At 39.5% G+C, this 27881-nt stretch overlaps 1 protein-coding gene across 1 annotated transcript in view; it reads left to right on the top strand.

Annotated features, from left to right (window-relative positions):
- The window catches only part of lectin-29Ca, a 41039-nt gene that overhangs the window by 4760 nt on the left and 8398 nt on the right, over positions 1-27881 (top strand). The window contains exons 2-5 of the mRNA XM_067144319.2: positions 2847-2981; positions 10471-10603; positions 17399-17491; positions 25094-25174. Coding sequence (XP_067000420.2) covers positions 2847-2981; positions 10471-10603; positions 17399-17491; positions 25094-25174 — 442 coding nt within the window. The remainder of the gene's footprint in view (positions 1-2846; positions 2982-10470; positions 10604-17398; positions 17492-25093; positions 25175-27881) is intronic.

Here is a 27881-nt window from a genome sequence, read left to right as displayed (position 1 = left end):
TTCCAAAAACCGATACTGAAATTGGTTTGAAAAGTGCCTATTTTCGTAATTTTTTGGGTAATCATGGTCTACTTTAGAATATTCAGTCGACCCTTTCAAACGAACTCATCATGCTGAATGTGCATAATATGCGCTGGCCACATTGCAGGATCTAAAGTAATCACCAGCACCTGCCCTGATTTGGAAATAAATTGAATTTCAGTTTCACGATCATTGTGGTCACGATCGCTTGTAATGGTATCCTCAGTAGGGGAAGGTACAGGTACAGATTCAGTGTCTTTGGCCTCTTGACTGCTACTTTGTGAGGAGGAACTACAGATAGGTGCAGACGTACTGGTCTCAACTGCAGCAACATTTTGTGTTGTGTTAGTTTAAAAAAAATAGTTTTGGCAATTTACTTAATAAGCCTCATTCACTAACTCACTTTCCTTGTACAACTGTCTCCTTTACGTCCTTGACAACTTTTTCGACATAATTCTTGAGTTTTCCACTAATTACTATCATTATGTACTTCACATCAACATCGTTCTGTGTTCATAAAGCTCGTAACACACGGAAGAATAAACTCTTAGCAATTGGTGTGTCTATACAATGTCACTATAAAACCAAGTAACTAAGACAAGTGTAAACTGTGTCCGATGCACACTGTGGGTGGGGAGGAGTGTTGATGTTGACTCGCCGGCGCCGATGAGTCACGATCCTACACCTGCTACCACAGCGGACAGTGCTGCTCAGTATACACAGTTACTACAGTGCGTTATGCATAGAGAGAATTTGTGCGCACTCAGCCATGCATCCATTGTATTATTGTATAACACAGAGACCAATACAGTCGTCTATAGAATTAAACTACAAACTCATAAAATATATATATTTTAACAATGGCCGCGCCCCCCGATCGCGGTGCCCAAGGCAACCGCCTCGGTTGCCCCACCCACGTGACGGCCATGGTTGTAGTGCCCGAACATGGCTCCTATACTCATTGTCTGTTTGTTTGTACATGTTCTTCGTGAGATGCTATGCCTGTTCTATATTTCATATCCTGAAGTTAATAGCTTTCTCTTCTAACCAACCCATTCTGCTTGATCATCTCACCCAGATTCACCATCTGAAAGTTTTGATTTGTCTAATCTTCCCATACTTAGTGATCATCCAGTCTAGTCCATCACTGATGTTTGTTATAATGATATTTTATCTTCTGAAGGGAAATCTTTATTCTTACATTTTTGGCTATTTCTGTCAGCCTATTGATCTTACTAATTGCTGAATCACTCATCATCATCATCATCATCATCATCATCATCATCATCATCATCATCATCATCATCATCATCATCATCATCAGTTAACTGTCTCCAGTTTCCCAGGTACGGTGTATGAGCGCTCACCACTTCAGTCAATTCAAGTACCATTCTTCTTTCTGTACTTGGTTCCAATCTACTCCTGTATGTTCTAGTTCTTGTTTGAGTTGTTCTATCCATCTCCTTCGAGGTCTGCCTCTAGATCTTTTGCTGTCTAAGGTTTTCTCCAATCATTCCTTAGTTACCAAGCAAGAATCCATTCTCATTACATGGCCATACCATTTCAATCTGATTATAGTATCATATAACAATTCTCTTATTTGAATCTCTTGGCGAATCCTCTCATTGCAGACCTTATCTCTCTTGGTTTTGCGTAGCATTGTCGTTAGCAAAAATTACTGTCATCTGCAAAGGCCAGGGAGTCAGTGCACAATCCTTTGAGTTTGGGACCAAGTCTGAATGGATCTTTGTTTATTTCTTCTTGACTCAACATTATTATTATTATTATTATTATTATTATTATTATTATTATTATTATTATTATTATTATTATTATTATTATTATTATTATGAGGTGTGTTTTTTAAGTAAGGGCCATTTGAAAATAACTACACAATGAAAGACTATTTTCAAACAGCACATTTATTTGCAGCTTCTACATACTTTACTCCATTTTTCAACATAGCCACCAAGTTTGTTTAAACACTTATCATACCTTACAACTAAGCTTTGAATACCCCATTCTATACAAAAACAAAAGATTTGAGTGTCCAATGACTTTTTTGAATCGTTATGTCGAAGAAGGTGATGACATGATGAGTCAGATCATAACGGGAGATGAAACATTGGTTTCGCATATCACGCCTGAATCGAAGCAACAGAGCCCTTGTGGGCGCCCATGCTTGGGATAGAAGCCTTGTTACCTGTTTGTTCCATCATGCTAATCAGTTGAAGGTTATGGAGAGATCAACTGTAGTCAATCTCAAATTAAAAGTACAGTTTTGAGCTCTAGAGTTTGCCATAAGATGTGTTCTGGCTGTTGTTTGGTTTCTGGCAGTAATTTTTATGACCGGATGCTGGGGGGCCACGGCTGTTACCAATCCTGTCCTTCATTATTCAGTCTTCCTATTTATTGCAGCAAACTAATCTTGCACCGCTTTTCTTATCTTTACCTCCAAATCGTTTCTTATGTATGCCAACAAATATCGCATAGACCTCCAAGACTTTTGCTCAGCCTCCAAACATCAATTAACTCGGTCAGGCAGTGTACCGCTTATCCATCCAGGCAAACATTATTTTGGAACCTGCATGTTGGAGCATTGTATTTTGTGACTAGAATTTTTTGCTATGTCTATATTTGTTTTAATCACATACAAGAAGCCCTTGCATGTAATTGTATGAAGAAAATTTGATGAAATTTACAATATCAGACTGTATTATTATTATTATTATTATTATTATTATTATTATTATTATTATTATTATTATTATTAGTAGTAGTAGTAGTAGTAGTAGTAGTAGTACATATAATTTCTAATTTTCCAGTCAACATGGTTACTACTTGGTACTCTCGTGGTTGGAATCTTCTCGTATGAACAACAGTGCCCAAGCATTGATACTTCAGGATTCAGTATGAAGATTGTTAGCCATCGAGATGCTAAGGGGCACTGGAAAGTCTCGGTAAGCATTTCTTAAAAATCATCTAAACCCATATTTCGAACTGAAGCAGGGTTGCTGTCTTCTTTACAAAATGCACCGGGAATTCAGACGTTGTCCTCCAACTGACCAAGAAAGCTTCCAAAATGGGGAATCAAATTGCCAAATAAGACATCTATATATATAAAGAGTTTTGTCTGTACATTGCTCAGAATTTGAAAAGAATGGTATTTCTGTATCGGTCATGACCACAGTAACAAGGAAATGCTTTTTTTACTTTTCCGTAATTTCTGTCTGTCTGTCTGTCTGTCTGTCTGTCTGTCTGTATGTATGTACACGCATCACGAGAAAACGGCTGAAGAGAATTTAATGAAAATCGGAATGTAAAGTCGGGTGATGAACCGCTACAATCTAGGCTATAAATTATTTTAATCACGCTGAGTGAAATGGTAGTTTAGGGGAAGGCCTGAAATTTAATTCTGAAATATTTATGTTATTAGTGGTCGTGTCTTAATGAAAATCGCTAGACAAAGATGGGAAATAAGTCGCTACAATATAGGCTATACACGCTGAGAAAAATGGTAGTTTAGGGGAAGGCCTAAAATTTAATTGTCAAATATTTATTTTATTAGTGGTCGTATCTTCACGAAAATTGATATGCAAAGTCGGGGAATAGGTCGCTATAATCTAGACTATCAATAATGTTTTTCGCACTGAGTGAAATGTAATCTATATATAAAATAAGTGTTTTGCCTGTGCATTGCTCAGAATTTGAAATGAATGATATTTCTGCATCTGTCATGTCGACAGTAATAAGGAAATGCATTTTTTACTTTTCCGTAATTTCTGTCTGTCTGTCTGTCTGTCTGTCTGTCTGTCTGTATGTATGTATGTATGTATGTATGTATGTATGTATGTATGTATGTATGTACTTGCATCAATAGAAAACGGCTGAAGAGAATTTAATGAAAATCGGAATGTAAAGTCGGGTGATGAACCACTGCAATCTAGGCTACAAATTATTTTCTTCACGTTGAGTGAAATGGTAATTTAGGGGAAGGCCTGAAATGCAATTCTCCAATAAGTTATTTATGTTATTAGTGGTTGTATCGATAAATACTACATAACTAACTACATAACTACTTTAGTTATGTCGTAAGTTAGTAGTAGTTATGTAAGAAGTTATTAAATTTCCGATCACTTATGTCTTATACATTGTTACCGTACCGCATATAATCAGAGATATTCATGAATTTGGATTTTTGTTACTAAGTCCATATCAGCGCCGAGTCACGAGAAAATGGGTAAACAGAATTTAGTGAAAATCGGTATGTAAAGTCTGAGAATAAGGTACTACAGTCTACGATATCAATAATTTTGTAAGACACCCTAATATCACATAGTCGAAAGAAAACAATTGTGAAGGCCTGCAATATTGAAAGCTCATAAACTTTATCAACAATAACATTACACTGACCATTGTTTGTTGTGATGTGCTTTTTGTCTTCTGTTTTCTCTCATCCCCGATAGATAGGATTACTGCAGCGTACCGAGGTTTTTTTAATTTGCTTGACGTCGCACCGACACAGGTAGGTCTTATGGCGACGATGGGATAGAAAATGAATAGTGGTGTGAAGGAAGCGGCCTTGGTTTTAAGGTTCAGCCTGGTGTGACTGGTGTGACTGGTGTGAAAATGGGAAACCACGGAATACCATCTTCAGCGTTGCCGGCAGTGGTGCTCGATTCCACTATCTCCCGGATGCAAGCTCACAGCTGCGCGCCCCTAACCACACGGGCAACTCGCCTGGTCGTACCGACTGTAACTGCCTGCCTGTATATTGGCGGGAAGTAGCTGGGGAGTAAGATAACTTTCTTCTTTAGCATGTCATTCCTCTGGTTCATACATTTTCTGATATATCTGGTACGTAACACACTGGTTCATCATAGTATTCGAGCTATTCAAACCCTACTCTGAGGCACCGATTGGAATGAGTAGTGTGCATATTTAATGGAATAATGACAGAGGAGTGTTCACGGCAGTCTGCGACCTTGTTATTCCAGCTCTGGAACTTTGGACTCTTAGATCGGCACCGTAGTACTGTTCGTTGAAAGTGAGAAAGTGTGCGGTTTTTCATTTGATCGAGTATTTTATATAACATTGCTTTCAATCGCTACATTCCTACTGACGTTTTTGTAATGACCTATGTTGAATTCAGTTAGGAAAACCACCAAGTCAGTCTTTCTGAGAATCCCGTAGCGAAGCACGGGTACATCAGCTAGTAATATCTAATGAGGAATTTAAGAATTACTGTGAATTAATGCAAGTCTATGTATTATATAGGAGTCGTACTGAGTGACTCAGACGGTTGAGGCGCTGGCCTTCTGGCTCCAACCTGGCAGGTTCGATCCTGAATCAGTCCGGTGGTATTTGAGGGTGTTTAAATACGTCAGACTCATGTCGGCAGATTTACTGGCATGTAAAAGAACTTCTTCATGATTAAATTCCGGCACCTCAGCGTCTCCAAAAACCGTAAAAGTAGCTAGTGGGACGTAAAGCAAATAATGTGATTATGAATTCTGTAGGCCGACATATGACACATGTTAATGACAGATATGAATATGGGATCAATACACCACTTTCTCTTGCATATGGACATGTTTACTTTATTAGCTACATAATCTCGAACTTAAAATACCAATTATATACATTTGACTTTTCTACTAGTGTAGTGAGCGGCTGCTTAGGTGGTAAGGGTGTGCTCGATTAACTGGGAGGAATGTGGGTTCGTGATATTTCCACTTTTGAAGTAGCACGTGTCTCTGAGATTCACTCAGCCTACACCAAAAATGAGTACCAGGTTTATTCCTGAGAATAAAAGCGACCGGGCACAAAGTTTACCTCTCTCTCCCACCTAGTGCCATGGTCATGGACAGTGGAAGCCCTTTCCTTCCACTCCTCGGAGAACCTTTATGGACTGTACATTGAGAACTTTGCTGTCTTTTTACCGGTGTACTAGTGTTTGAATATGAACATTATTAGTATGGTGCATTGAAAATAAGTGACTTATTTTTATTGATAAATTAACCAATCGGGAGGCTTTCAGCAGTAACGGAGAGTAGATTGTTTGCTTTTACAGGGCCCTTTGTTAGTAAATGAGGTAGTAATGATATTTTAGAACAAAGTTTATTTTTTATTGAGTCATTATTTTTGAAGCTTAGCTTAGGTAATTGGCAGCAATGTCAGACTCAGCTCATTTTCGCCAATCCACACTCTCAAGTTGAAAGCTCCTGAGGGCCCCCTTTTAGCCACCTTTTATGACAGGCAGGGAATATCATGGATTTATGCCACCCCCGGCCACTGGGTGATTTGAAAAATATAGGAATATACTGCAGGGACTTCTTTGATGAGGCATTAATTTATGCTTGATTCATCGGAGGGACGTGGATTCAGTTATCTGTCAGGAAGTCGAAAAATTTAGAAAAGTGATTTACACTTCTGGAGAGGCTCATGGCTTTGAGGTTCACACAGCCTACAACAAATATGAGTACCAGATTAATTCCTGGAGGCAAAGGTGACCTCGGATAGGGTTAGCCATTCTACTCCACTTAATGTTGTGGTTACGGATTGTAACCAATCCTCAAAGGGTTTGCCATTTTAGGGACTCATTATACCAAAAAATCACCACCGAAGTAATGCATTTATGTACTCATGGAGTATAACGAAGCACTGAATTACAAACTAAGCATCTCACAGTAGGCAGTCTATTTTATCTCAATGATACCAATATATATAATGAAGCTGTTCCCACAAATTGGTGAAAATCAAATCACTTGATTTTGGAAATGCAAAAAATTCAAATGAAGCGTGTAAAAGGTGAGTAGGCCTACTTTCTTCAGCACATCCCAGCTATTTCTACCATCACTGGAGCCACCTATGCTCAGTTTGATTTTGCCCGGAGATTTAAGACGGGTTGCCCTTCCTGACGCCACATGAAATTTAGATGAAAATCTCATCCCAGGATCGACCAAGATTCGAAACCCAGCCTTCCAGGGGGAAGGGGATTCCAGAAGCTAAGCGACTGACCGCATCATGCCCCTAAGCATGCACTTTTTTAAAAATATTGAAGCATGCAAAATCTGAGTATTTTCAGAACATCAAAACCTGTTTCTGGAACAAGTTCATTACTAATAATACTCCATGTAATCAGGAAGTTGTAAATTTTCTTGCGAGATGAAAATCTAAGATATCTCAAATTTTCTGTTTTATGGGTTCCAGCTCCACTTAGGATATTGTGTCATGCAAATTACTCAAAATTTAATAATAATCTATATATATAAAATAGAGTTTTGTCTGTACATTGATCAGAATTTGAAAAGAATGGTATTTCTGTATCGGTCATGTCCACAGTAACAAGAAAATGCATTTTTTACTTTTCCATAATTTCTGTCTGTCTGTCTTGTCTGTCTGTCTGTCTGTCTGTCTGTCTGTCTGTCTGTCTAGCTGTCTTTTTTTCTAGGGGCTTTACGTCGCACCGACACAAATAGGTTTTATGGCGACGATGGGATAGGAAAGGCCTAGGAGTTGGAAGGAAGCGGCCGTGGCCTTAATTAAGGTACAGCCCCAGCATTTGCCTGGTATGAAAATGGGAAACCACGGAAAACCATCTTTAGGGCTGCCGATAGTGGGATTCGAATGTCTGTCTGTCTGTCTGTCTATATATATGTACACACATCACTAGAAAACGGCTAAAGAGAACTTAATGAAAATAAATATGCAAAGTCGGGGAACAAGTCGCTAAAATCTAGGCTATAAATAATTTTATTCACGCTGTTTGAAATGGTAGTCTAGGGGAAGGCCTAAAATGTAATTTTCAAATATTAGTGTTATTAGTGATCCTATCTTGATATCTTGATAAAAACTGGTATACAAAGTCGGAGAATAAGTCGCCACAATCTAGGCTATAAATAATTTTATTCACGCTGAGTGAAATGGCAGTTTAGGGGAACATTGAAAATTGGTATGCGAAGTCGGAGAATGAGCCAATACAATATATGCTATAAATCATTTAATTAACGCTGAGTGAAATGGTAGTTTAGTGGGAGGCCTAAAATTTAATTCTCAAATATTTATATTATTAGCGGTCGTATCGATAAATACTACATAACCAAAGTTTTGTAAAATTAAAATTCCGACCATTTATGTCTTATGCATTTTTACCGTACTGGCTATGATAACAGATATTCATGAATTTGTATTTTTGTTGCTAAGTCCATATCAACGCCGAGCCACGAGAAAATAGGTAAACAGAATTTAATGAAAATCGGTATATAGAGTCGGGGAATAAGAAACTACAGTCTAAACTATAAACAATTGTATTCACCCTGGATGAAATTGTAGTTTAGGGGAAGGCGCCTAAAATGTAATTTTTAAATACCTATGTCATTGGTCTTATCGAAAAGTACTACATACCGTACCAAAAATTATAGAGAATACAATTTCCGGTCATTTATGTTTTATTCAGTTTTAACGTACCGACTATGATAAGAGGGTTATTTTAGAGTCGGAATAAAACTGAATGTGAAGGCCTACAATATCGAAAGCGCATAACATTGATCAACAATAACATTACATTGACCATTGTTTGTTGTGATGTTCTTTATCTCTTATGCTGCCTCTCAACTCAGATAGATGGGATTACTGCTGCGTACCGAGTATAAGACTGACTGAATATTGGCGGGAAATAGCCAGGGAGTTAGAAAACTTTGTTCTTTAGCATGCCATTCCTCTGGTTCATACATTTTCTGATACAGCTGGTACGTAAGACACAGTGGTACATCATAGTATTCTAGCTATTCGATCCCTACTCTGACGCGCTGTTTTGATGGAGCAGTGGGCATACTTAAGGCAGAGGCTCACTTAGTATAGTAGTAGTAGTACTAGTAGTAGTATGGCATGGTCTAGAATAACAATTAGGGCTATTCCAAATTATAGCAGCACAATTCACTAAATAACTCAAAATTCAACCCTGAAAAGAGCCTTTTCTTAAGAAAAGCTTCTTCCTCTTCATTTTTATTAAATTCTACATTCATTTTATTCCAAATTAGCAGTGAAGAGGCGGTTTCTCCTCTGGCTTGGAGGAAAAATTTGCCTCCAAGTCAGATAGATTTTTCCGCCGCCAGTGTAGTGAATTGATACTTTCCGACTCATCGGTACTCCTAGGAAACAGTAAAAGGGCATAGTTTTTGCCCTGGGAGTCGCCACTATTCGACCCTCTCCCCACCGAAAAGGGACGAAGAATGTTCACGGCCGACGGCAGTCTGCACCTTGGTCATTCCATCTCTAGAACTTTGGACTGTTAGATCGGCAGCGCAATCCTGTTTGTTAAAAGTGAGAAAATGTGTAGTTTTCCATTTGATCGAGTATTTCATATGAAAGCATTGCTTTTTATTGCGCCATTCCTACTGACGTCATTGTAATGTATGTTCATTTCAGTTGGGAAAACCACTAAGGCAGTCTTTCTGAGGATGTAAAAAGGCAGGTGGAGAGTGAGTGTTTACCATTATAATGAAAACTCCCCAACCTGATTGTGACTGATGGTATGCAAGCGGGTCTACCATTACAGTGAAAATTCCCTAACTCAGTCTTCATATGAGAAAATATGTTTGATGACTTCCCCGTCGCGTTTCTAGGGTAACGCTAAGAGCTATGCAATTTCATACTATCTTGCTTACAACGCGTATACAATGTATAATTCCGTAGCGAAGCACGGTTACATCAGCTAGTAATAATAATAATAATAATAATAATAATAATAATAATAATAATAATAATAATAATAATAATAATAATAATAATAATAATAATAATAATAATAATTGCTTTACGTCCCACTAACTACTTTTACGGTCCGGCTCCATAGCTAAATGGTTAGCATGCTGGACTATGGTTACAGGGGATCCGGGTCCGATTCCCGACAGGGTCGGGAATTTTAACCATCATGGGTTAATTTCACTGGCACAGGGGCTGGGTCTATGCGTCTTCTTCATCATCATTTCATCCTCATCACGACGCGCAGGTTGCCTACGGGACTCAAATCAAAAGACCAGCAACTGGCGAGCCGAACATGGCTTCAGACACTCCCGGCACCAAAAGCCATACGCCGTTTCATTTACTACTTTTACGGTTTTTAGAGACGCGGAGGTGCCGGAATTTTGTCCCACAGCAGTTCTTGTACTTACCAGTAAATCTACCTATATGAGGCTGACATATTAGAGCACCTTCAAATATCACCGGACTGAGCCAGTATCGAACCTGCCAGATGGGGTCAGAAGGTCAGTGCCTCAACCGTCTGAGCCACTCAGCTCGGCACTCCAAAATTTGAATTACCTCAGCCTTTTAAACTTGTTTCTTATATTTCTATTTTATCATTACGTTATATTTTATTCATAGGCCTATACAACATATCTTTGAACCTCCGTTAGTATTTCATTCGATCTATTTATAATTTTTCAGACGAAGAGCAAGCAACTTTCGCCACAGGATGGTCCAAGAGATTTGGTTATTGATGTCGGACAATTTTCAACTCCTTGTGGTGACTCAGAGATTGTGGAGTGGGTGTCTACCGTGTCTCTTGATCCTAATCAAGGTAACTGTTCAAAAAGGCTGAACTACAAATATAAAATTGGTCTGAAAGTCTGTAGAAGTGGGTTTTTCATTTTAACTCATATTCCTTGTTAATTAAAATTGAAGGTGTGGGTGTTACTTCATAGCATGCGACACATGCATGAATGCATCTTCATTATAGATTGTTATAGTGATTGGTGGTGATTATTGTTTTAAGAGGAAGTACAACTAGGCAACCATCCTCTATATAACACTAATCAGAGAGAAAAAATGGAAGGGATCCCACACTTCGAAAAATGAAGGTATTGGCCAAAGGAAGACAAGGGCCACGAAGGGTGTGAAAATGAAAGACTCCCTAGCCCTCAGAAACCTAATAGCGTCGGGGTCGGAAAAGAACAAGAGTTGACCAAGGGAGGTCGGATAGGATAGATGAAAGTGAGGAGCCTGGCACAAGTAAGTGGAAGCAATGCCGGGACTCAGCTAAGTGCCCCGTGGTCGCCAACCCACGCTCCAAAGTTCAGAGCACCTGGGGACCCTTTTAGTCGCCTCTTACGACAGGCAGGGGATACCGTGGGTATAGATTGTTATACCTTTCGGTGTTCAGTCTGCAAGCCTATGCGAATTTACTGAACACTGCCACAATCCTCTATTTGTAACTAGTTCTGTGGCTTCGCTTATTTCTATAGCTCTTATCTTTAGGGAGTCTAACCGTCGTCATCTTGGTTTCCCCCTACTTCTCTTACCCTCCATAACCGAGTTCATTATTCTCTTTGTAACCTATCTTCCTCCTTCTGCATCAAATGACCCCCACCCACCGAAGCCGGTTTAAGCGTACCCTTCATCAATCAAATTAATTCCTAATTTGGTCTTTATCTCCTCATTCCGAGTACCCTCCGGCCATTGTTCCCACCTGTTTGTATCAGCAATTATTCTCGCTACTTAATGTCTGTTCATTCTAACTCAACGCAACTTTCACTTCCGTAAAGCAAAGTTGGTCTGAAAACAGGCCGGTGTAACGATAGTTCCATCTGGGAGCTGACTTCCTTCTTAATAGTGAAAAAAAAAAAAAAAAAGTCGAATGGCGCTATTTCGAGGTCACAGCTGCAAGTTTTGACGTAGAATACGTACTGTATTATAGGTATTGTCGTAATATAGTGTCTACAGAGTTAGTATGGGTTTGCTATTTTCTACTAGCGGGGATTGGGCTCCAGTTGCACGGAACTCATCACATGGCACTCGGCTGCCTTCGACGCTCCCAGTGAGCCTTTTGACGGTAATTTTGAACTTCTTGGAAATCTACCAGTCGCTTTATCCTCTTGAATGCATTTTCGATCATTTTTATGTTTGGTACTTGACATCGTGCGATGTCGGATGTCGGTACGAAGAAGATATCTGGTGACACATTAGACATATACGAAAACAAGTTAAATTAAAACTCGGCAATAGGTCGCCCAGTCCACCTTCTTGGTGTAGTGGTTAGCGTGATTAGGTGCTACCTCCCCCCCCCCCCCGAAGGCCCGGGTTCGATTCCCGGCTCTGCCACGAAATTTGAAAAGTGGGACGAGAGCTGGAACGGGGTCCACTCAGCCTCGAGAGGTCAACTGAGTAGAGGTGGGTTTGATTCCCACCTTAGCCATCCTCGAAGTGGTTTTCCGTGGTTTCCCATTTCTCCTTCAGGCAAATGCCGGGTTAGTTCCTAACTTGAGGACATGGCCGCTTCCTTCCCTCTTCCTTGTCTATCCCTTCCAATCTTCATCCCCCATAAGGCCCCTGTGCAGCATAGCAAGTGCGGCCACCTGGGCGAAGTACTGGTCCTCCTCCCCGGTTGTATCACTGACCCAAAGTCTCACGCTCCAGGACACTGCGCGTGAGGCGGTAGAGGTGGCATCCCTCGCTTAGTTCAAGGGAAAAACCATCCCTGGAGGGTAAACAGAAGAAGAAGAAAAGAAGATTACTGGTGTGTCGTCCAATAGAGTTCCGGATTCTTTGCTTTCTGGTGAAGTGAAATGGAACACCTGGCATTACATCAAACTGACTACATATGGTAGCTGAGGTTAGAATTATTATTATTAATATTATTATTATTATTTCTAAGGCAGTTTGACCTTCATTTTCTCGAAAACCATCTACGGATAATCCACCCTCAAATAAATAGGTACGTACTTCAAGGGTGTTTGAAATGAGCTAAGTTTATCTGTTGGTGCAACTACACTGGAAGAGCGTAAATAAAAATGTCACAAATCTGACTAATGGATAGCGCACAGTCGATATGTTGGCAGTCTTCGTCGGGTTTGGATATAATATGTTCGTAGACGCGTTCGTTCGTAAAAATAGCAATGGAGTAAATACAGTAAATACTGTCATGCAATGCTGGAGGTGGGAAACACACAAATGCCAAACTGAAGAACACACACACACACACACACACACACCAACACGGCCGGGTATCGAACCTGGGACCCCTTGGACCGAAGGCCAGCACGCTAACCATGTAGCCATGGAGATGGACATTTGTTGTACTGTCAACAAATGAAGGCCTATGATTGAATGATGATATACCTATGTGTACCTGGGAGAAAAATATCTGGCCCATGGGTGATTTAAGTTAGTAATGAAATGTCTAACAGCCCTGCTTACTTCATTGTCAAGCCTTTTATTTCCCCTCTTGCATACCTGAATCCAAATTTAAGGGAGGCTATTCATGACTCACTTTTCATTTTACACGGAATGTAACTTCAGTCACTGGTTCATATTTGCTTCTCTGGATTTACTTGAAGCCAGTCATAGGGAGAAGCAGTTAGGGCTGGGTGGAGTCAGGTGTTAGATAAATGCGGAAACCTAACAGAAATAAATAAATAAATAAATAAATAAATAAATAAATAAATAAATAAATAAATAAATAAATAAATAAATAAATAAATAAATAAATAAATGAAAAAGGTCTATTGCAATCTATAGGCATGGGTCAGGTTTTCTGTACGCAAGTGTACGTACAGCGGTCACACTTGTAACCGGCCGACCCGGTTTTCCACTGTCACATGCGTGGAATATATATAACATTTTTACAACTTGCTTTACGTCACACCAACACAGATAGGTCTTATGACGACGATGGGATAAGAAAGGGCTAAGAGTGGGAAAGAATCGGCCGTGCGCTTAATTAAGGTACAGCCTTAGCATTTGCCTGGTCTGAAGTTGGGAAAGTACGGAATATCACTTTCAGGGCTGCCGACAATGGGGCTCGAACCCACTGTCTTCCGGGTGCAAGCTCACAGCCACGCGCCCCTAACCGCACGGCCAACTCACCCGGTGTATATTGAACAGCAAAGAGAATAATCTGCTATAGACAGTATGTTTATCAGGAAATGGCGTGACTTCGCCTTGAAAAATCATAGGACACAGAGAATACAAAAAAAAAAAAAAGAAAAAAGAAAAACAAAGAGTAAATAAATTACGAATTACTTTAAGTAAATTCAGTTTCTTGTGTTCATTTTATTGGCATCATAGTTCTTACGAGTTTGATGACAGAATCATTTTTATTCAAAGGTGTATTTATATAAATGTAGGCCTATATCTAGTTGGTAGGTATGTAATATGTATAATTATTGTGTGTGTATTTGAGCAATGCCGGTCTAGAAAGCCAAGAATAACGGCCGAGAGGATTCGTCGTGCTGACCACACGACCCCTCGTAATCTGCAGGCCTTCGGGCTGAGCAGCGGTCGCTTGGTAGGCCAAGGCCCTTCAAGGGCTGTAGTGCCATGGGGTTTGGTTTGGTTTGGTTTGATTTGAGCAATGTTACTCGATATTCATATTGGTTAATGTACAGTAGTCAGCGAGTGTTACTGTAATGCAACTCTGTTAGACTGTATTACAGGATAAAACAGTCATTGTAAGAGGCAATCTTCTATTCTCACGACCTATCATCCAGACGACGGTGTGTTCTAAAGGCTGACCCGATTAGTCCGCTCTTATTCAACCTAATTATTGCAGACGTCGTAGAAATACTGAAGGGATCTGAAGGGCAAATATCTCTACATACCTATGTAGATGACATGGCCCTTGGCTCTTCCAATTTAGAAGACTTACAGAAATGCTGGGTTCTACTGGTATCCTGGGCAAAAAGAAACAAACTCCAGTTAAACATGGACAAAACGGTTCACATGATATTCAGAAGGGGTGGCAGAGTTGCCACCATAGATCAACTTATCCTATAAATAAGTCTCCCTAAAATTCGTAAATGATTTCAGCTATCTTGGGGTAACCTTGCAGACTTTCGAAACCTCCTTCACGAAACATGTAACAACGAGGGTGACAGCAACTGTAATTGCAACGAACGAAATCAAACTTCTACGAAGACTATCTATTGACACAGCTATGAGGATATTCTGTAGTAAAATAAGCCCTATCGCCACATATGGGATATAAATCATTTGGCCCTATCTTACCAAAAACAACATAAGAGAATCAAAACTAAAGTTCCTAGAAGGAAACCATAATTTAATTTCATCGATTGAAAATGTTAAAAACATTTAAGCTCTTTAGTATTTTTCAATCGTGAAATTACCATCGTTTCTTACCCCAGTGTAGCAGTGGGCTCATCAGTTGGATTGCTACACCTTACAAGTTATAAACCTCATTATTGATCCGTATTGAAAATTGTTATAGTTCAAAAACAATGAAGGTATTTATTAAACCACCTGTTCAATACTTTACATCCACTTATGAGTGGTTACATAAATATATTAATACTTAATATTTTCGGGACATGTTTCGCCCCTAATTTAGGGCATCTTCAGCCTAAAATACAACCTTAAAAAGTTACACATATTATTAAAAGAGAAGCTAAAAGATTAGCCTCGTAGCCTAATTACTAAAAATTGGTACACTTAATGTGAATAATACATTGATACTTTAATAAAACATGTTATTGGAGCATTGTCTATGGTAATTCTAAAATTAATGAGTCCGAGACTAAAACTTCTTCTTATAAAATTATGTGGTTCTAATAAAATTGGTTCAAATAAAAATTGGCTGTTATTTCACCTAATGTGATATTGCGTTTATTGACAACAAAATAAAGGCGTTAACACAAGCACACAAAAGTATGTCTTGCAAACAACGTGTTCAGGGCCGCTGTTAATGTAAACGTGAAGATATAAATAATGAGGAAACAGAAGCGTCAGTTGATTATCGTAGAAAATGTAGTCCTTTATACAGGTAATATTGTAGGGAACCTTCGTATGTTGAGTCCTCAGCTCTAAGGCTGGTTGGATCCTCAACAGCCCCGCCATCAGCTGTCATAGATGGCTTAGCCATCACTGAAGAGGCGTATTAGGGATATGAGGAGTGAGGTAGTTTCCTGTTGCTTTCCTCACCGAGCCAGAAGCTGCTGTTACATATCAGTCTGCCAAGCCCACAGAACCCTATGAGCAACATTTTCACACAATTCGTAGCAGGGACTGGCTACAGAAGGAATGGTATTACTCGAATCGCTCATACCTCAGTCACTTTCATATTGCCAGAGCCAAGGATAAGACAGAGACAGATCAATGAATGTAATAAAATTGTTAGGCTATACCAGAAGACATAGTGCACTGTAAACACTAGGTCCTGCTAGCAACCCTATTTTTGATATGAAGGCCAAAGGCAGGCATTTATACAAGTGGAGGCACATGCTTCCCCTAGTGCACCGCCACTGCATTGTTATACATAAGAGGCTTGCAGAGGCGTCTCGAAGGAGCAATGGCCACCAGCATCTTGGAAAGGTGTAGCAATCCAACTGATGAGAAAACAAAAGTAACTTTTCTGAAGAAGATTTTGTGTTTGTCACGATACCCCCCGTCCAGACTAACTTCTGAATTAGCCAGGGAATCCTTTTATACAGATGATATAAGACTACAGATGCGCCTGCTATCCACAGCCGCCTACCAAGACCTGCTAACGGATCTACAAGCCAAGAGGAAAGAAATATGCAACTGAAGCCATGACATCTTCGGACTGGAAAGCGCCCGGTTATGATTTCGACATATGATAACTCGTTTCTCAGTACACGGAATCCACAGCCTTAGAGTGCACCTGTGAACTATGCGGTCAGAAATGTGAACGATATCAAGCTGAGTTGTGAGGACTTACGTGGTGAATAACCTTTTATTTTCACTATAATTGATAATAAACCTATTATTATAATTAATAACATTTGTAAAATATGGTTAGTGTAAGAGAAGGCTAGGCGCCCAACTTCGCCACTTGAAAGAAGCCATAATAAGTAAAACTAATGGTGAATAAGTGATATTGTGAAGTGAAAAATGAATTTATTTGAATGTACGTACTATGCCTACTATTATATTATTTTTAAGTAATTTGTAATACTGTATATTGCTATAATTCAACACACATTATAAGCCTAATTTGTTTCAAAATATAGTTTAAACATGGTGAAGTATCTTCATTTAAAGGATATAACTATACATTGGTGGATAGGCCTTTTGTTTTAATAATGAAGGTTTAACCGGCCATTTCATTCTACAACCAATGGTCTGGTCGCCAGGCTGATTAATGGAACGCCCACTGCATTTATGTACGTATTATTTGTTTAGCGCTGGACTTTCCTATTTTCGTTCCCTAATATGGCTATTATAAGATATACTTCTCCCCACCGTGCCTTTTTTCCCTTTTTGACTTAGGTTCGGCTTCATGGCTGACATGGAAAAAATCTCTCGCATTATTCCTTATTTTAAAAGAAGTCGTATATCTCAAGAACTGTTACTTTATTGCTGTTCTTTGCATGTTCTTATTTGCTGATATTCATTCTTTCAGAACTAAACCATTCAACGACGGCAGAAGAGAGCGCAGAAGGAAGCACGAGCAAATACACGTTAGTAAACCCCTCTACTGAACAAGGAATCACAAGTAAGTTGTATTAACCATAGAGTTAGTAAATTATTCACTAGAGGTAGCATTGGCGCCACCGTCTACGAGAGAATCAATGTAGCGAGCGGAGCATGTTGAAATCGTAGCTGTTTGGCAAAAACCTAATTCCGCCGTACTCATCAATGTTAAATCGGGGCCTTTTAAAACTGTGTGGATATACATAAGGTTTAAAATTCTTACATGTAAATATTCTCAGATACTACAGTATAGTTGTGATGCTTCTCTCCAGTAAAAAAGAAAGCCAAAAAAGCATGAATACAGGATTAAATGCGTAATAAAAGGGGACGGTGTTCACGTGCAGTTAAGTAACAAAAATCAATTTACTGTTCATATTAAGTCTTCTAACAACATACGTTTAGAAGGAGGGCTCGTATATTTCGCTATTTTTGTGTAAATTACCATAAATTTGGTATAATTCTGCCCAACGACCGAAAATGTCCTCTCTCGTATGAAGCGGATGAGCGGGATTTTAGGCCTAAAACGTTGGCGAGATTTTGGGGTAAAGTAGACAAAATATTATCATCGCCGGTTTAGACCCTAGCTTTCTGAGCCCAAGTTGACAGGTTCGAGCCTGGCTCAGTCCGGTGATACTTGATGGTGCTCAGATAAGTCAGCCTCTTGTAGCACATGAAAGAACTCCCGTGGGAAAAAAATTCTGACACCTCAGCGTCTCCAAAAACCGTGCAAGTACGTAGTGGGACGTAAAGCCACTATTATTATTATTATTATTATTATTATTATTATTATTATTATTATTATTATTATTGTCGATGTTTTCTAAACATCATTACAAGTGGAAATATGACATTCGGTTGTGGTTTCAGCCTATTATGGAGTTTTTATTTAGCTTTTCCTGAAATGTATGATTTGCTTTAAGATTTTAACTTGTAAAATGATTTCCGTTAATGGAAAGGGAGAGTGCTAAAACATATGATTGAAGAGAATTGAAAAAGTAGTTACAATGTTTTTTACAATTTGATTTACATCGCACTGACACATATAGGCCTTACGGCGATGCTGGGTTGGGAAAGGGAAAGAAGCGCCCGTCGACTTAATTAAGGTACAGCCCCAGCATTTGCCTGGTGTGAAAATGGGAAAACACGAAAAATCATCTTCGGGGCTGCCGATAGTGGGGTTTGAACCCACTCTTTCCCGAAAGCAACCTTACAGCTGCGAGGCCCTAACCGCACCTCAAACTCGTTCAGTCTATTATACATTATGCTTGTATACAGTCCTGTATGGCATTTAAACGAATAATAATATTGACGAAAGTAAAGGACTCAGATGTTCACACGGTGTGGCACATCTAGTCTCTACATTGTAAAATGTGGTAAGCTGTGAATGGTGACTCCTACACGCATTGTATGAAGGGAAAGCAAAAAACTGTATAGGCCTATATAGAAAATATATTCAATAGCTTTTAATAGGCCTACTATAAATACACACAAAAAGTGAAAAACGGACCACAATTCCAGACTATCATGCACATCTTTCCTTATTTTCTTTTTTGTACCAATTTGCTTTACGTCGCAACGACATACACAGGTTTACGATGACTATAGGACAGGAAAAGGCTAGGAATGGGATGAAAACGACTTTGGCCTTAATTAAGGTACAGCTCCAGCATTTACCTGGTGTGAGAATTGGAAACTATCTTCAGAGCTTCCGACAGTGGGGTTCAAACCCACTATGTCCTAAATGTAAACTGACAGCTACGTGACCTAAAGCCTGCAGCCACTCGCTCGGTATCATGCACATGACCATTCAGTGAAAGGAAAATGTCATCCCTTATATTTCGTAAAACATTAATTTCAGTCTTCAAGGTAAGATCCAAAGAATCTCATTCAGCCCCACAGGGGAATCAGTCGCGAAGTCAGCCTAAGTAGGCCAATTCATATGACAATGAGTGTCATGCAAAGTATTATTTTATACGTACGAAAATTAATTTCAAGGAAAAATACCTGTGAAATGATATGCTATGGCCCTTTATGAACCTCTCTATGTAGCCATAAGCTGCATAGGAGACTGACATTTTCCTTCAAAGAAGTATAAACTTCAATTTATTGGGAAGCTCCATTAGTGACAGTGCCAAACAATCCAGCTTTTGCCAAACAGCGCGCTCGTTCAACTTCGCACGCGACTGCAGCGCCAATGCTACCTCTAGTGTATAATATACTAACTCTATGGTATTAACTGAACCTTGCCATTATTATCTGTTTGTTGCGTTCACATCTATTTGTGCTGATTTTTACCAAGCTCTTCTTCAAGCGAGGAAATAGAATCATTTCCTTCAGGATGGAGAGAAAGAGTGACCCATACCCGTATGTCCGTCTACATGGGAATACAGGTCCATGTCCTGCCCGCTCGTCCTGAAGCAGGACAGTCGACAATGCACATGGCGGGCTGAGCGGGTTAGTCGAGGGCAAGAGGGATGGGACGGTGCAAATGTGGCGACCGGCTTCTGTGAGTGCAGGATTCGACGGGAAGTGTGAACAGGATTGATGCTAGGTTATGTGTTTATGGAAAAATTGTCCACGGTGTTCCCAAACATGTGCGAAGTAATAATAGGGGGGTTGCTGGGCAGTACATCCCAAAACAACACAAAAGTCCTTATGAACATATGTCGTACGGTCGAACATTTACGAGCTACAGACTTCCTAGTACAAGATGTGCACGGCTAAACACGCCCCCTCATTGATTGCTGGACACGTTCGGACACCCCAGGCATCGATGATAACTTCGTTCCCCACATTGGCGAAGTACTGCAATGTCCGTAACGGCATGCTTGACACCAAGCTTAATTCTAAACTAGAGGAGGTACCCATGCTGCCCCACGGTAGGTCAGATATCGTGCCTTAATATAAAATTGCCCCATGTGCTACCAAGGTACTTTTTTGAACGTTTACTTTTAGGATTTGTATTACCTGTTAATTATGTGTCAAGTGAATTTTTGTAGATGTCTTTATTATGACGGTGAATGATATTTTATGAACTTTTTTGTTTTATAATGAGTTTTATGTTGCACCGACACAGATAGGTCTATGGCGACGATGGGGTAGGAAACGGCTAGCATTAAGAAGCAAGCGACCGCGGCTTTAATTAAGGTACAGCCCTCAGCATTTGCCTGGTGTGAAAGTAGGACCACCGGGCGAGTTGGCCGTGCACGTAGAGGCGCGCGGCTGTGAGCTTGCATCCGGGAGATAGTAGGTTCGAATCCCACTATCGGCAGCCCTGAAGATGGTTTTCCGTGCTTTCCCATTTTCACACCAGGCAAATGCTGGTACTGTGCCTTAATTAAGGCCACGGCCGCTTCCTTCCAACTCCTAGGCCTTTCTATCCCATCGTCGCCATAAGACCTATCTGTGTCGGTGCGACGTAAAGCCCCTAGCAAAAAAAAAAAAAAGTAGGACCACAGGCAACAACCTTCAAAGCTGCCAGCAGTGGGGCTCGAACCCATTCTCTCGCAAATGCAAACCGACAGCTACATGACTCAAACCGTGCAGCTACTCGTAGGGATTTTAAGAATTTTGTATTTTTAGAGTCATTGTTGTGTGTTTCATTTAATGTTTTAGTTTAGATTGTTTTGTTTCGCAAGGAAATTGCCCTTTTTGCAGCCCGGATTGTCTGGGAAGTAGTTGATCCTTTCAAATAATAAAAGTAAGTGATAACTCTATATATTTACACATCGTGCTATAGATATGATGTACGCGATTACAGCTGCCATTGGGACTGTCACCAATCAGTTAAGTGAACCCGAAAACTGTACGTGAAATACTCTCGACAAACCACGAGTCCACGTCTGATCGCACAATCACGTAGTCTACAACGAGGAATCTTCATACCAGACGTCACCCTTTAGAATTCCCGTCACGCACATGCCCGGCAGTGGAGCGTTGTCGAGCGTTTTGGCCAATCAGAATGCTACTTTTTTCTTTAATAATTTAAAAATATATGGCAAAAAATCTGTACGCTTTCAAAGGCACGCTTTAATCTTAAAGATCTTGCCAAGGAGCTTGGTATTAAGAACTTCAGCAAAAACTTGGATGATGAACCTGTTAGATTGCCAGACATGAAAGTGCTGATGGTACAGAAAGGGCACCCCAGGACACTATTTTATAAAATATTCTTACAAAGACGAAGAATTTTTCACTGTGCATGTCCTGACTTCAAGACGCCAACAAGCTGATATCCATTCTGTGAAACTCAATAAAGCTTACAGACATAAAAAAGAAATTACAGATGCCAAAACTCTGGGATTGATCTCCTTCACACCCCGACGGTATTAGAGCACTCGAGGCCTAGGGAGTCTTCCATTTTCACGGCCTTCGTGGCCCTTGTCTTCCTTTGGCCGATACCTTCATTTTTTAAGTGTTGGATCCCTTCCATATTTCCTATCTGATCAGTGTTATATAGAGGAAGGTTGCCTAGTTTTAGTTCCTCTTAAATAATAATCACCACCACCACCTCTCCTTATTTAAAAAGAACGTTGTACCAAGATCCTACTATGACTTTTATAACAGTGTGGCCTTGTGGTTAGTACATCTGGTTCATTTGTGATGCGTTTATTGCTGAATTTTTTCATAAAATAGGCTGAATATTATTTTGTAGTGATTGTGTTTAAATTTGTTCCATAATTTACCGACAAAAAGTAACAACCGCTTTTGGGAAATACTTTTACAAATCGAAATTAAGGATGATCTAGAGGGAGTCATGAGGTTGAGTATAAAAATATTATACGCAAATATTTAGGATAATACCTACATTTCACTAAATACGTTCCTTCGCGCTTGAACGCAAAATCTTTCATATATCTAGATTTTAAGTATGCATTAATTTGAAATACTTCTCCAGAAAATTAACTTTTTTGAGTTGTGGCGATCTACTTCCAAGCCAACGATATGTAGTGAACATGATTTAATACGTTGAACATTTATTTCTAGTACAATGCGACCCACAACGGGCGACTTGCACGCACTCTACAGTGTGATAGCAATAGTGCTAGATCTGTATCTTGGATCCTTTCCAACAGAACAAATATGACCTACTCCAGCATAGCTCTATTGGATAGGGCATCGGACGCGAAGTCGAAAGGTAGTGGGTTCGGATCCCACTGGTGTCCGGTTGGCGATTTTTGTTCTGTACTTAACATCTCTTCGATATGTACTATAGGCCTATGTACTGAACACTAACTAATACGTCGAAAGTTTACTTCGATTACAAAAATGTGATAGGCTGGACGCTTTAACCAATATTCAGAATGCATCACATATCTTCGTTCGATTATATGCCCAGTAGTGGTTTGCTAGAAAAAATAGTTGAAAGCGAATATTTCAATCCCTTCCCTGTAGAACGAAATGCTAATTTTTGTGTTTGCTTTTCATTGGGCTGAAACCACCTAAATTAGGCTATAACATTAAACATATCATTGAGAGTAGTTTTATTCCTTTATAACATATTTTTATTTCCATCAAATGCAGTTATATTGCATTATGTGCCTTTGGTGGCGAGACGTAGTGTCCACACTGCACTATGTCTCCTGGTATACTACTTACTGGTCGGCGCTACAGTCCTTGTAGGTCCTTGGCCTCCTTTATCACCTGCCTCCATTCATCTCGGTCCTCAGCTTTTCTTCTCCAACGTTTAACTCCTAACTTTCTCCACGTTCCTAATATAATATCCTTTTTACTTCTCTTTAGTCGTTTTTCTCGCCGGTTCGTCACCAAGTTTTCCAGTCCTGCTTTATTCATACTTAAGGTATCCGTAACAGTTTTTTTTTTACGAGGTAGGGAAGTTAACCCTCCGCTCAACCCTCAACCTGGAGGACCAGGGTATCACTCTTAGTCTGGATCATCACCTTAGACCTGTCCGGCTTGGGTGACCCTACCAGGAGCAGATGCTCCCGCTGGCATAGCTCTAAGGATCATTTGACCATGCAAGCCTCCAGTAAATACCCGGCAAAATATTTTTGCCTTCGTCAAGGTGGTGATACCTTCGGGAGGTGTCTCCTGGTATGGCCGAGAACAAATGTGTTCCTTTCATTGACTTGTCTCAGTCTCATCCTTGGCTTTGATAATATGTAAGTGACTGAAGTATGAGTGATGCTAGTAATGCTATTATTTATGCAGCCAGTCCATATTATGAATGGTGTGAAAATACCGCTCATAGGGTCGGTTAGTGCGTGCATTTCAGTGGTCTTCGCAGACTGGTATGTATGATAACTTCTCGCACAGTGAGGAAAGCAACGCGAAACTTCCTCACACCTCATTTCCTTGTAACACTTCTCCACTGATGCCTAGACCATCTATGACAGCTGACGGTTGAACTGCTGAGGTTCCAACCAGCCTTCGGGCTTAGTGCTCAACATAACTGTATTTTGTTTGTTTTTAACCAAGTTCCTCCACTATATGGAGAAGCATAGAAGCACGGATATGTTTTTCCTGTCTTAGGATACATAGATGACGTAAACTTATTGCCAAAGTTACCGTGGTGTGGAAAAACTGTCCACGCTAATTCTGAATTTACTGAACTTTTGTCGGAGGTTTTAGCCCATAAACATATCCATGTTAAATAATATCAAATACACTATAGAGAATACGTGGCACTTTGCGAGATATCGCAAGACATTGATTGCCAGCGCACCTAGCGGGATGACCTTGAAACTGAGTGTAGTAATATACTATGAGTTACGCCGAAAGTGTCAGATTCCAAGCCGTCTTTAATTAAAAAGTGGTTACAGGAGTTTTCCCATTTCTCATTGGACGGTATAATTATATTCGGTGAGGTTTGTAACAAAGAGGTGAGTGAAATTTGTTTTGTATTTCCCCCTAACTAGTTCTTATCAATTTAGCAAAATAAACATGGTATTTCAATTGATGCCTATTAAAATACGTAAAGTTGAATCTGCCTAAAAATAATTTAGAACCTATTTGAGAGTCTATTTTAGGCAGCTAAAATAACATTTAAGCACCTAAAAATCTGAGGTCTAGTAATCACTATTGTATGTTTCTGTGGTAGTTGGAAGTGCAGTGTGTTGTCTGAATATGAAGAGAAACGTATTTGAAGATATACAAACACAGTCCCTGCGACAGAAGAATTAATTAAACGCGATTAAAATCCCCGATCCGGCCGGGAATCGAATCCGGAACCTTCTAAACCGATGGCTTCAACGTTGACCATTCAGCCAAGGATTCGCACAGAACGAAATCATTACTGAGTCCAGTTATTTCTATCAGCATTAACATTCAACTTTCGTAGTAGAACAAAGCAAATAAAGACATGATTTATTTTCATTATTTCTATCAATTTTAACATACAACTTTGCCGCCTGATGTTTAAGGTCACCAGATGCGCCACTGTCAACATGTCTCTCAGTTTAGTATGGGAGAGTACGGAAGTGTCCAGTATTGTCTATAGTGTATTTGCTAATATATCATCATTATTTACATAACAAACTAATATGGCTGTCATAGCGGACCCTGTCACTGTGCGGGAATAACGCTAGGAAGATGATTAATCTTTTGTGTCTGTTAATTTGTGTTTCTAAGCTGTTGAGTGATTTGGGACTGGCATGTTCTTGTGCAGATGCAGAGGGGGTGGTTTATTCTACTGACTATCAGGTTACCACAGAGAGCACACTAATGACTTCAACAACCACATTCACAGGTAAGTATTGAATTTCCTTTTAAAATTGTAGATAATGCGGTGATTTCTACAGTCTCCCTCAGGTTTACTGAATTTTTGTCAGAGGTTTTAGACAAATCTCCATCTGCTATTATTTATTCAATTTTTATTATACGCGCTGGCAAGTAAACGCCTATGATAATATGTTATATGTTGTATGTCTGTATGTATTTTTTTATATTGGAATTCATTCTGTATGCTCCATTACAGCAGTAATATTACAGTAAAGACATTTTCTTAATCTATGTTCTATAAATATTGTATGTTTCTTTTCATATTTGTAAGATGTGATAAGTACACGCAATACTAATCTGTTATTTAGTTATTTGTCCCTTACACGAGTGATGAATTTTAAGAATTTGTCTTTGTATTTACTTATAAGTCTAATTTTGATTTACTGGCCAGTTTTCTTCTTTCAGTATTACTCTGATCAACATGTATCTTCTTTATTTGTTATTTTACATTCGAAAACAATATGGTCTATAATTTGCTCACCTGTAGCAGAAGGACACAGTGGATTGTTTGTAATTTTGAACCTGTATAAATACGTCTTGATATGACCATGTCCTGTTAGCATAGTTGTTAAATATAGATTTAATTCTAACCTTAGTTTTAGGCTGTTGTGTATGTTGGGAAAGTATGAATTTGTGTATGTATGTATGATTGTATGTATGTAAAGGAATTATAGGAAGATAGAATAATATATAAACCAAAGTGTCCATCCTGCTGCGTCGTGATTTTAGAAGAAAAATGCCACCTCAAATTCAACTGCCAAAATAAAGTATCTGCCTTAACTAGGTAACTGTCCTATTATATCCGTTCTTTTGTTATGGAGATTTGGAGCACAAATAACTGAAAATGATGCCATTTTTATATTTTCATCCTGAACCCTTATTGAAGTGCTCATGTAATTGATCATTCATTTATTGAGAGTACAGCGAATACTTCGTTTCATTGAGTCTTAGTGACTTGCAGGGACCAGGGCACGGGTTTCACAATTTCAACAGGAAGTTTGGAGTCGAGGGTCTATTTGTTCGCAAGCTATATTAAGAAAGAGGGGTTTATACATGACGCACCCGATCTGCACGTGCTTCCTTTAGAACAAAGAAATAATGGAAGACAATGGCGTGGACCAACGGACCATATTTTGGAAGCCCGGCGAAAGGCTAGGATGTCATACGACACGAGTTTGAAGTAAGCGTCGGGGACGCGATGTTTTGAACCAATGAAAAGGTAACATCATTCCGATATTGGCGATACATTGGCTAAAGCGTGAGATGGCCTTGAAAGAGCATACAACAGCGTCTGTGAAGCCGAATTAATAAAAGTGACCAGCGCATGGGCTAGCTACCCTTATTTGGCAGGAGTTCGAAGTAGTAACGTCGTGCGAAGAAGTGTACTTCCGGCGAATGCGGAGTTAGGTATTATGTATCTTCATCGTATGGGGACTTTCTAACATTTAGCTCAATATGCTCAGACTTCACTTAATTACTCATGATTTAGGAGCGAGCTAAGAATATTTGTAGGCATGGCGTCCTGTAAGAACAATGCCAAGACAATAACTTTACCTATACGCACTAACATTTCTGGGTGGAATTGAACTTTGATAAATTTGCATTTTAGTGTCTTCAAATTTCAGACGGAAAGAACAGTGTCGATATGAACATTTGGGTGCATACTTGCCTGCCCATTTAAAGTAGATTTTCCGAGGACACGAACGTCACAGTTTCTAGTCCAGCAAAGTGTACTTTTTCCAGATGTTTGAGCTGTGACATAATATAGTTGAACTGTGGAGCGAGTGGGGAATTGACCTAGTTACGGTGTTATCGCGCGGCTGAATGGGAAACTGTTTCCACGATCACGGGCACACCGTAAGGTGTTTTCTCGTATTCCCTATACTTTTTACTGTATTTCTCTTCTACTTTTGTTTTCCGCTTTAATTTTTGCCTCTTCCTTGCCTCTTTAGGTTTAAGTATTAACACCATAAGTAATCTTTTCAACTGTTTACCTAAGAGTCCCTGCGCCTAAATTTCTCCCGTATATTACAATCTTCTTATATAGGGCCTACGTAACTCATATCTTCACAATTTAGCGTCGGACATTTCATTTTCCAATACATCCACTTGGTATTTAAATACTTGACCTCTCCGGCTGTGCTCAGTTATAATCATATTGTCTATTATTTTCAACTTTCTTAACTGTATAACTTTCTTCCTTAATTACTCCATATGTATGCATGTGCTAATTCCGAAATATGGACACTCTTTCCTTCAAGAAAAAATTCCAAGCTGTTCAAATGTAGGCTATATCATTTTGGTCCAGCATAATATCGAAATACGCATGCAATTTTAATGAGGGTGCAGACTTTCGTTTCGGGGTAATCGGTGGCTAAACGGTAAGTCGTATCACAAAACAGGCAGCACAATCGCCTTTCGATTTGGAGAGATCTACAACTTTAGTCCTATGGCTTTTTCGTAACTCGATCGCTTATACGTTAGATAAACTGTATTTCTTGTTTTTAAGTTATTTTTTAAACTTTATAAAGGTATATTATATCATTTGATTCACTGATAGGAAGTATAGAATATAGAAATATTCGGCACGCACGCTGACACGACCAGTGACCATATGTAAGCCAAATTTCATGGCTCCAGCTGCCACACAAGTATCCGAAAAAAGTAAGATGTGA

This window comes from Anabrus simplex, chromosome 3, assembly GCF_040414725.1.
Source record: "Anabrus simplex isolate iqAnaSimp1 chromosome 3, ASM4041472v1, whole genome shotgun sequence".
Classification (NCBI taxonomy): Eukaryota; Metazoa; Arthropoda; class Insecta; order Orthoptera; family Tettigoniidae; genus Anabrus; species Anabrus simplex.
Note: the sequence above shows the minus strand (reverse complement) of the source record. Positions and strands in the feature narration are given on the sequence as shown.